The sequence below is a fragment of the Muntiacus reevesi genome, chromosome 4 (assembly GCF_963930625.1).
Source record: "Muntiacus reevesi chromosome 4, mMunRee1.1, whole genome shotgun sequence".
Lineage (NCBI taxonomy): Eukaryota > Metazoa > Chordata > Mammalia > Artiodactyla > Cervidae > Muntiacus > Muntiacus reevesi.
This window is the reverse complement of record NC_089252.1, coordinates 10730098-10740437: the sequence shown is the minus strand read 5'-3', so window position 1 is coordinate 10740437 and position 10340 is coordinate 10730098. Positions and strand designations below refer to the sequence as shown.

At 42.7% G+C, this 10340-nt stretch overlaps 1 protein-coding gene across 3 annotated transcripts in view; it reads left to right on the top strand.

Annotated features, from left to right (window-relative positions):
* The first annotated feature begins 419 nt into the window (after positions 1-419).
* The window catches only part of CDH7 (cadherin 7), a 137741-nt gene continuing 127820 nt past the window's right edge, over positions 420-10340 (top strand). The window contains exon 1 of one of the 3 annotated variants that reach the window (XM_065935119.1): positions 420-556. In XM_065935119.1, the coding sequence (XP_065791191.1) occupies positions 500-556 (57 nt within the window). In that variant the 5' untranslated portion in view covers positions 420-499. The remainder of the gene's footprint in view (positions 557-10340) is intronic. The other 2 variants (XM_065935117.1, XM_065935118.1) reach the window with 2 other exon arrangements.

The window sequence follows — 10340 nt, the reverse complement described above, 5'->3', positions numbered from 1 at the left end:
GTGCGCGCGCGGGGGTGCGCGCGCGGCGGCGGAGCGGCTGCGGTGCCAAGAGCCCTCACTCGGGCTCCGGGAGGTGCCGGAGTGTCGGCGGCTCCGGGTCCCGCCACGCACGGCGCTGTCTACCGGCGCGGGCCGCCGACCACCCGCTCCTCCCCGCCGCCCGCCCACCTGGCCCGGCCCAGCGCGCCCTCTCCGCCTCTTCTGCGCCCGCCCACTCGCCCCCTCGCCCTCTCTCCGGACGCGCGCCCGCTCGCTCGCTCGTTCCGGACCCAGCGTCTGAGCCGCCCCGGGGAGCCGGCCGAGCCGGCGGGACCGGGGCGCTGGGGGCCCGCGCCGGGTCCCCGCAGCCCGCGTCCCGCGGAGAGGGCTGTGATCGGAGCGGGCGCCAGCCGCAGCGGGTGCCGAGCGGGCGCCGCGGGTCCGCCCCGTGCGCCCCACCGCGCGCCCTGGGTCCCCAGGAGCCCGCGGGCGCCCGGCTGCTGAGCACGCGCCCTTTCGGATGCCAACGCCCAGGTGGCTGGCGCGGGACGCCGCGGAGAGGGCAGCGAGCCCCCAGGTGAGTGGGTGCGCCTGCGGGGGGCCCGGGGAAGGCGCCGCGGAGCACAAGTGCGCCCTCCGGTGCGCCCGGGGAAGTGGGACTCCGCGGCGGGCGGAAAGCGGGCGGGGAGATCCGCGCGGAGTTTCCTTGGCGTCCCCAAGTTACTGCTCGGTGGCCCTGAGATGCGGCTCCGCCGGGCAGGGCGGGCGGGCGGGCGAAGGGAGCCGGGCCCGGCAAGCTGGTGCCGACGGACACCGGGTGCGACGCGAGTTGGCGAGTTGAGCGAGCAGATCCCGGCGTTGTCCAGGTGCAGGGGAGCACGCAGTCCGGTCCGCTCTCCTCCATCCGGAGCACGAGGGGCTGTTGTTGACCCGGGATACATGCTGGCAAAACTCCGCGCTGGCCGGGCAGCCGGCTCCTGCGGCGGTCTGAGACTGCGAGGGGGCGTGTGCCCGCGCGTCCATCTGACCGGCTGCGTGTACTCCGTTTACCCTTCTGGACGGTGGAGCTCCTGTAAGGGTGTTTGGCTTTTTCCTGTAATTAGTATTCTGCTGGCGCCCTGCATCCGCAGGGCTGGCCTCTGCGAGGCATCCCGCCTCCGCTCCGCCCGGCGGTACCCTAGGTGCGCGGCGTTCTAAGGGCGCCCTGCTTCTCTGACTGGTGGACTTCGTGGGCGCACCTGGTCCGCGGCTGGTTGCGGGTATTGAGGCTCCTGGCATGTATGCACGAGGAAGGACCTATGGTCTTTATTGGCTTCACCTTTTAGATCGTTAACCTCAAGGATTTCTTAGATATAGTGCAGGTGAGTGGAGATTGGTACTGAATTACTCAGCAGTGGGCAGGTGGAAACCTGTGAAGAAACCAGCAAGGACTGGGTAGCTTTGGCGATCTGAACACTGAAGCCCGAATATACTTACAACGCGTTCGCAAGGAATATTTTCTCTTGCTTGGAGCACTTATTAGGTGAAACATCTTTAAGTAAAGACTCGCCCTTCATAATTCCTGTAACCCGGCAGAAATTCAGATTATTTTGCATTCAAAAGTAGACAAGCAGAACTTTATGGGGGAAAATAGGAAGAAAAAAAAAAGTAATATGTTAATATATGGCTTGAGGTAAGTGACAGTATGCATTAAAAAAATTCAGGTTAGCAGCATGAAAATGTTTATTTTAAGAGTTTAGGGGCAGTATTAGCCTTTTTTGTTGTTGTTCTTTAAAGGAAAGTTCATATTGATACGCTGTCCGGCAGCGATATCAGAATAGTTCTAAGTGTGTCTTTATAAAGACAAGTTGGTAGTGAAGAGCTAAGGAAGAAAGTAATTGTATTGGAAGCTTTCAGTAACTCACCAGATTTACTTCTTTCCGGAAGAAACTAGTTAGATTTTGTTTACACAAGCTGTTCTCTTGTTAGTACATAAAGGGCAATCCATTAAGAATCCTTTTGTTCATTTTGGGGCTCTTTGGGACAGTATGGATTAAAATGCTAAATAATTGAGGCAGATAGTCAAACTGGCAACTTTATAGACGTCTGGCTTGTTATGCTAGAGTTTCATATGGAGTGGAGTGGCAGAAGCAATTAGGTAGCATCCAACCTTAATAGTCTTATCTGGTAAAACTAGCTGTGAAAGTCTGTCTGTGGAAAGAAAAATAAAGAAAACAAAAATCAGTAGTGCAGACCATCACCCTGCTCGAAGCCATTAAGGTTTGCAGCCTTAAGAAAAGGGCATTGTGCTCTTACAACCTGAGATATTATTGTAATTAAGGGCTGCAATAGGTCATTAGAATTGTGTTAACAATTGGCTGACAGGCTCACACCTCTTCTTAAGTAGACTTTTATTGATTTAATAGAACAGGCTTTTCCCTTTCTTATAGAAGGGTAATTGTAAAGCATCTGTATTATTGTGGTTTACCCTTGAATTGACTCTAGTTTTTAGTGTCCAGTGAAGGAGAGAGGATCAGGTGCATCCTGAGTGGGTCACTGTTCTGCCTCCCTATGTCTAAAAATCCACCCACTCTCTCTCCTCCTTTTTAGTTTTTTTGAGGGCAGAGCTGATAACAACTTCCAGAATGTATAGTGATATGAGGAAGTGACTACAGTCTTTGTAGTCAAGTTCAATACTTTCAGTCTTTTAAAAATCTTTTGTAAAGTATCATCAGTTGTTCAGTGTTGTTAACACGTATGCTTCAGTGATTTCCATCCTTCTTTGATTTTATAAGATTTTGCATTTACTGCCTTAGTAGCTCCTATCACATCACAATTCTCTCTTTCACATGCAAAAAAGGTTTTTTACTGGCTTGGAGGGCTTCGGAGCCTTTAGCTGAAATTGGGAGTCTCAGAAACTTCTAAAATAGCTGAGGCACCGTCGTTGATTGCAAAAGGACAGTGATGGGAGCTTTTCTCCTTTGCATGAAGGACTCAGTTGCTTCTAAATGGGGTGATGAAGGGGAGCTGAGGACAAGGAAGGCATGTGATCAGAGTCCTGTGTGTGACCATCTCCTCAGCCTCTGACAAGCAGAGCTGATCTAGCTGCAACCAGCAGTACTCGAGTGCCTCCTCTGGGAATTTGCTGGTTTTGCAGAAAGATACCCCTGCAAACATTCCCCCCCTGGTTCTGCAAGACTCCTCATGGACAAAATTATCAGTGCAGATGAATATGCAGGCATGCTTGTCTTTATGTTCATTTCATTCTGGTAGAAATTTCTGTTTGACTGTTTTGCAGACTGTTTATTGAAACATGATGCCTTTTATTGAAGTCGTGTAAATGCAAGGGTAAATTAAAAGTGAAAATTGATCCCGCTGAGATATGTTGTAAAAGTACAAAGGAACATTAGCCCTGTAAGTATGAGTTGACCATTTTGATACTATATAGAGAGCTCAGAAGGACTGTGCTCTGTCACTTTCTTTGTAATTTACATAGGCTGCTTCTAGTTAATTGTAGACAGTTGTTGTTTTCTCTTTTTCATTCCTTTCACCCATGGCAGAAGTTATTTGTGCTTCGTGGCAATTGACTCTGTAATCCACTTAGAGAAGTTTTCATTCCATGTCTGATAACCAGAGGCAGACTACTGGCTGTGTGATTCATTTCCAGGGCCCCTGCCTGAATATTTAGGCCAGTTAACGGTAGGAGGTTGTGGTCTGTGGTTGTAATGTTATCTGGCCCAGGGAGCTAATGGGTTTGATCACAGTTTCTTTATGTGAGAAGTCACATATCACAGAGGGTCCCCAGCCTCACTAATTAAAATGTAAAGAATTATGCCTTTTAAGTAGAAAAGAAGAGGGCTGCTTCATCAGTATTAAAATTATTGAAGTTAATGCTAAACTTTAATGGTATAGAGATGAAACAAATGGTAGTATATCTCTGTACTAAAAGCTGAAGATGAAATATTAAATCTAGAATGATTATCATGGGTAGTTAGGAAGAGAGGAGCATCTTGAAATACAGGACTTATAGCAACAACTAGATAACCATCCATGTACATTCTTATATCCTAAGGTATTTTCCTGAGAATTTGGAATTTACCCAATTTCTAAAACAGCCAATGGACTATTATTCAAATGTCAGTGCAGATAGTTAACTACCATAGTATTACAGCGTTGTAGGAAGTTATTATGGATGCTAGAGTTGTTTCGAAGGGAAAAGGCAATTTTAAAATTGGGTACTGCTCACTCTGTTTTTGATAATATATAAACATGCAATCCTGAACAAGAGATCTCTTGAGTATCCCATTTATATTCTGTACTCTCTCTTGTCCATTCTGAGTGGAATCCTTGATGTTCCCCTACTTTGAAAATTCAAGCTCATGGTTATATTAAAAATTTGAGTAAATTCTAAAGGTAGTAAATTAGATCTTAATGATCAGATTGAGAAATATTTAACAAATACTTTAAATGATCGTTGCATCCCAGTCATGCCCAATTCCATCTGTAACTAGCCATATGACCTTGGCCACTGCACAACCATAGGCTTCGTTTTCGTTAGTAAAGAAAGAAAAGACTGCCATAGGTTCTTCTAATGCGTCTTCTATCAATGCTTTTGTGGTTCTACCTCTTGAGTGGGTTGGAGATTTATTTATTTTTCCCCAACATGAATGCTCAAGAAAAGCAAGCGTTTACCTCCTTCAGCATTGAATGACCCTCATTCTCTCTCTCTCTTAGATGTCATCTCTGAAAGCTCTATTTGTGCGTGATAGTTGGAACTGACGTGTGGCCATAGCTCTTGAAGTGCTCCTTGCCCTTGGATTACTTTCTGTTGTAACTCATGGTGTCTGCTCACTGACGAAGGGGAGGTTAGAACAGATCATTCCCCGCTTTTGTGTTCCCCAAAATGTGTTCAGTGGATCTACTGTAAAAGCAAGTGAACGTAACAGTGAACAGTATGATCCTTTTTACAAAGCAGCGCACTCTGCCTTTGTGGCAATAGTGAGGACCTGTGTGGAGACCGGTGGCTGCTGTCCTGGGGAAAGCAAGGGCAGATGAAGGTCTTTAATGGAGACACGAAATCAGGAGGCAGTCTCTCCTTGTTGAGTTTAAATAATACCATTTAATACCCAAGGAGTATCCAAAAGGGAGCAGGCTTCTTTCGCCAAACTGCAGAGCTCATTCATGAAGGTTGTGCGTAGAACAGTGGTGATATGGTCAGAGTACTTTCTGACCATTGCTCTGAAGTGCGCTTTTAAGCATGGATGTCGTTCAGTCTTCATAAGCATTCATTAAGAACATGTGGATTGTCAAAATGTATTGGGTTGGTCAAAAAGGTTGTTCAGGTTTTCCCATAAACTGAACAACCTTTTTGGCCAGCCCAGCAGTTCGACTTGAAAGCAATCCTGGAAATGACAGTTTCCTCCCAATAGGCCAGCAGCAAGATTTTTTTTTTCCTCTCCCATTTTGTTATTGTTACAACTGTGATTTCTTGTACTATAAACCATCCAACAAAACATCTCAGGGAATGTTCTAACGGTGTTTGGCGGTTACCTGTTAGGGATTTCTCTGATTCTTGTGGAGTATTTTCTATCAAGTTCACTGGCAGTCCTTAAATGGCATTCTTACCTTTGTTTTTATGGAAAGTGCAAATTACTGAATTTATTCTAAAACTCTCATGTTCCATGTAATTGTGAACTGGACCATGTTTTTTATTTTTTCCCTTTTGGCCGAGTTGTGCTGCCTGCAGGATCTTAGTTCTTCGACCAGGGATCGAACCTGCACCGAGGTGTGGAATTTTAACCCCTGGACCACCAGGGAAGTCCCAAACTGATCCCATTTTTAAAAGAGAGGCAGGCTGTCTTCTAGCCTTTAAATTACCAGTAGGTAGTATACTACCTGTTAGTATGTTATGAAGTAAGTATATTTCACAACAGTTGCCGAAGACTTGTATCTGATGCAACTCCAGACTCACAGAGGTTGAGCATCTGTTCCTTGCCTGTGATTGAGAGAAACTGATGGTATAGAGTCTTAAACTGAGGTAAGCCATTGGTTTATTCATATTGCACTGCAAAAAACACTTCCAGTTTAACTAAGTGCCAGAAAACCTAAACTAGTAATATTCTATCTTCTTTTAATATAATTGATAGTCATAGTTTATAGCTCCTTATTTCTAGAAGGCAAATAGTCCTGTGTGCCTTTTAAAAAAGCAGTTTAGCAAATATAAATTAGTTGGTAATTAGTCATGTCTTTACTCTTATGGTTCTATATTAATGTGAGTGGTTGCATAGGATACATTTTGTGCTACTTGTAATGTTTTTAGCATGCCGTCTTTAATTTAGATGGAAAAGGCTCTGTAAGATTTGCCCTTTTGCTCATTGATGCATTAAGAAACATTTTTTTGTTATGAAGGGGTTTTTTTTTTAGTCATTGTTTTTAGGTCTGAACAAACATTTGATTAAGAGTATGATGGTCACTTGATCTGATTTTTGAAAGTAGTTTCACAGAGGTGTTAGTGGAGCAGAAAACAAGAAAATTTTATAATGATGAATTCATTTGGGTAAAATAATATTAGGTATTAAGGTTAAATGAATAATAAACTATATACTTGGAAATAATTCTTTGCCACTTAGTTGAACAGAAATAATTGGAACAAAAAGGTAGCATGATAAAGTAATTTCAGGTCAACAAATGATGTTGATTTAGTAAATAGCACTTGACTGATTCTTACCTCTCTCTCTCTTTTTTCTTTTTTGCTCCAGTCCATTTAAGATTTCCTTTGTGAAGCTTCATTTTGCATTCTTTTGACTAAAGTGCTTTGTGCTGCTCACAGTATTATTTGTGGTGATTTTCATGTATTTTTGGTTTGGCCAAAAAAAAAAAAAAAAAAAAGAAAGACCTAACTAATGTTACAAATTTAAAAAACGACAAATTTTAGCTTTAAAATATCAGAGCAAAACCAAAGTTTTAATTGTTACCCAGAGTTTTTAGATTTTAGATTAATTACCATTCCAGTAGCCATCTCCAGTTTTGTTGTTGTTGTTGTTTTTTTTTTTGAAATGTCTGTGCTTGGCCTCTATTCAGCTCTTCTCTCCTCAGAGGCAACCTATCCCTGCTGTTTTTGTCCCCAGTGTTATAATGGTGAACATCTGTAACTGTCCAGAAGTTGTCACAGATCTGTAGACGTTACCTAATTGTATACTAATACATTCTTTTTCTGCACTCTTTTTTCTGAGTTGGTCATAGTGACCCAGGCAGCAGTCCTGACTTCCAGAGGGCCATCCTTTTAAGTTTTCCCTCGGGACACGTGTCGGCCCGTGACACAGCTTGGGTGCAGAGGTCTCTGCTCATTTCTGATGTAACATCCCTTGGTTAATTCCTACCTGTATAGGAAAGTGAGATAGGAGAGGAGGCAGAAGAGGACACAGAAGTCTGAGGAAGGGTGTGGATTTCTGTTTCGGGACACAGGTTTGTGAGACCGTGTTTAACCCATGGTGCAAAAAGTCAACAATTGAAATGTGTTGGGTGCTCAAGTTCATTTATGTGGAAAAGATGTGGTTGGTGCCTTTAGACATGTTGACATTTGTGTGAAGATGGGAAGCCTGTTGGTGTGGTAATGGACAGGAAATCTCAAGGTCAAGCCTCGATTACTTCCGATTGATGACCGCAGATAACTGAAGGTTTTTCCTGAGGGTTCAGGGCCCTTCCTGTCTTTCATGGTGACCCATGAAAGACACCTCATCCAGGGAGGGTGAGCTGGGTTGAGCTGTTGTTCTGGCCTTTACCTCGAAAACCAGATCTGACCGGAAAGCAAGGCAAGGATTTGGGGGGACAGGTGAAGAAAGGGGACATCGGACCCTTGCCACACCACTTCGTCCTACTGTTATCAAGGGTATGTTCCTGGGACGGTTTGTAGCCTCTGCAAAGTATTGATATACATATCATGAAACACCCTACTCAGATCACAACCCTTCACATGTGATTTTCTGATTTTTACCAGCACACTGTACAAAGAGTGTTCTAGAGGCATTTATGCGCCTCATTAAAGAGAATTTCATCCTGAAGGAATGTACACAATGCCAGTTGAAGTATCCTTGTACTCTCTTGTAGACCATCAAGAAAAGTAAAGGAAATTTGGCTCAAGAGACTGGCAGATACTTCAAATCCTGCAGAGAAATGTAATGGGATTGTTCTCAAAGTGATTGTGACTTCTGAGCATGGTAGAGTAGTCAAGGATTTCCATGTTGACGTCTATGGTTAAGTTTTCATATTAAGCATGAGAGTGATTATAATGAAAAGAAACATTCCATAGACATTTTTTGAATGTCAATTCCAGGGCCTCCTTCTCTTCTGGATACTAGGATCCAGAGATAGTTTAAATCATCCCTGTTCATCAAGGTTTCTATTAATACTAACTGCTCTTAAAACCCTTGATTTAAATAGGAAAGTACAGAATTCTCAGGTATCTTTCCTCTGCAGATATTGTCATCTCAATGACTCTGAAATAACTCATGGCGTTTTCTGTTACTTTGTTGTTTTATGTGTTCTAGCTTGTTCCATCACTCCACAGTCTTGTATGGAAAATAAATAATCAAGAGGCAAAAGAGTAATTTAAATATGTTAAAATTCATGCTCAATTCCATAAATACGTCAAATGCTTCCTTTATATTCCTGTGGCTTTCCTTAATTTCTCTACCCTTTACCTTTAATTATTAACAGTGTGTACTTTTTCATAACTGAGAAAAGACAACAAAAGCAATTTTATATAATTAAGACCTGAACAAACAGACTTTATAAAATGATATAGCTCAGCTCCCATATTTTACAAATGTAGAACATGAAGTCCCAAAGGGATCCAAGGTCATTACAGCAAATGATGGAGGGTCGTATGATCTATTTCCAGTCCAGATTATGTTTCTTTCTTATCAGTGAACATCCTGAGTGAATTCAAATAAAATTATCCAATACCAATACCAGTCTTTGACTTATAAGAATGACAGAGAACGTGGCGTTAGGAAATAAAAATTTTTTTTTTTTTTTTAAGTATTTTGTTGCCATTGTTTGTATGCATCTAGATGCTTTGTTTTATAATCTGTGTAGTTGTCCGGGCACTGACTAGAACTATTAAGAATGTTTTCATTCAATTTGCTTACAAAACAGAAACAGACTCTTAGACTTTGAGAATGATCTCATGATCTGCGGGAGCAGGGAGGAGGAAGGATGGGGGAAGGAAGATGGTTAGGGAGTTTGGGATGGACATGTACACACTGCTATAGTTAATGTGGGAAACCACCAAGGACCTACTTATAGCACAAGGAACTCTGCTCAATGTTATGATGCAACCTGGATGGGAGGGGGGCTTAGGGAAGAAGAGATACATGCATCTGTGTGGCTGAGTACCTTCACTGTTCACTTGAAATATCACAACATTGTTAACTGGCTATACCCCAATACAAAATCAAAGTTAAAAAATGTTTTCACTAAGTGTTAAGAGTTTTCTGAAACATTTTGTTATAGATAACATGAAAATGAAAACATCACAAACTAACTTTAATTTGAACATAAGTAGTATCGAACTTAAAATGTATATATGTATATAATTTTTAAGTTTGATACTACTTATGTTACATATATGTGTGTGTATATGTGTGTATATATACATATATATTTAGTGCTTTTATTTTTTGCCAGGGACTATCCTTAGCTTTTTATGATTTGCTTATTTAATCCTATGAATTAGATGAAATTATTAACACTTTCATTTTATGAGTGGGAGGCTTGAAGATTCATCTTTGGAACTCTGGAACTTATTTTCTTAGAATTTAAGCATCTTGTCCAAAATTGCATAGCTGAGACATGACAGACTCAGATTTGAATTTATATCTGAGGCAGATGCCCACAGACTTTACCAGTATTTAATTATAAGTGTGTATCTTAGTCACTCAGTTGTGTCCCACTCTCTGCGACCCCATGGACTGTAGCCCTCCAGGCTCCTCTGTCCATGGGATTCTCCAGGCAAGAATACTCGAGTGGGTTGCCATTTCCTTCTCTAGGGGATCTAACTGACCCAGGGATTGAACCTAGGTCTCCTGCATTGCAGGCAGATTGTTTACCATCTGGACCACCAAGGAATTCCAGTTTAATTATAAGAACTCCCCAAATCTAGAATTCTGAAAAAATTCATTTGCTGTCTAGTTTTTTGGAGGTTGGGTACAATTTCACACAGAAACAATGTTATCAAGTTCCCTTAATTGATAGAGTAGCCTAAATTGACACAGAATTGAAACAGAAGAACTATACAGGAAAGATCTTCACACCCAGATAATCACAATGGTGTGATCACTCACATAGAGCCAGACATCCTGGAATGCCAAGTCAAGTGGGCC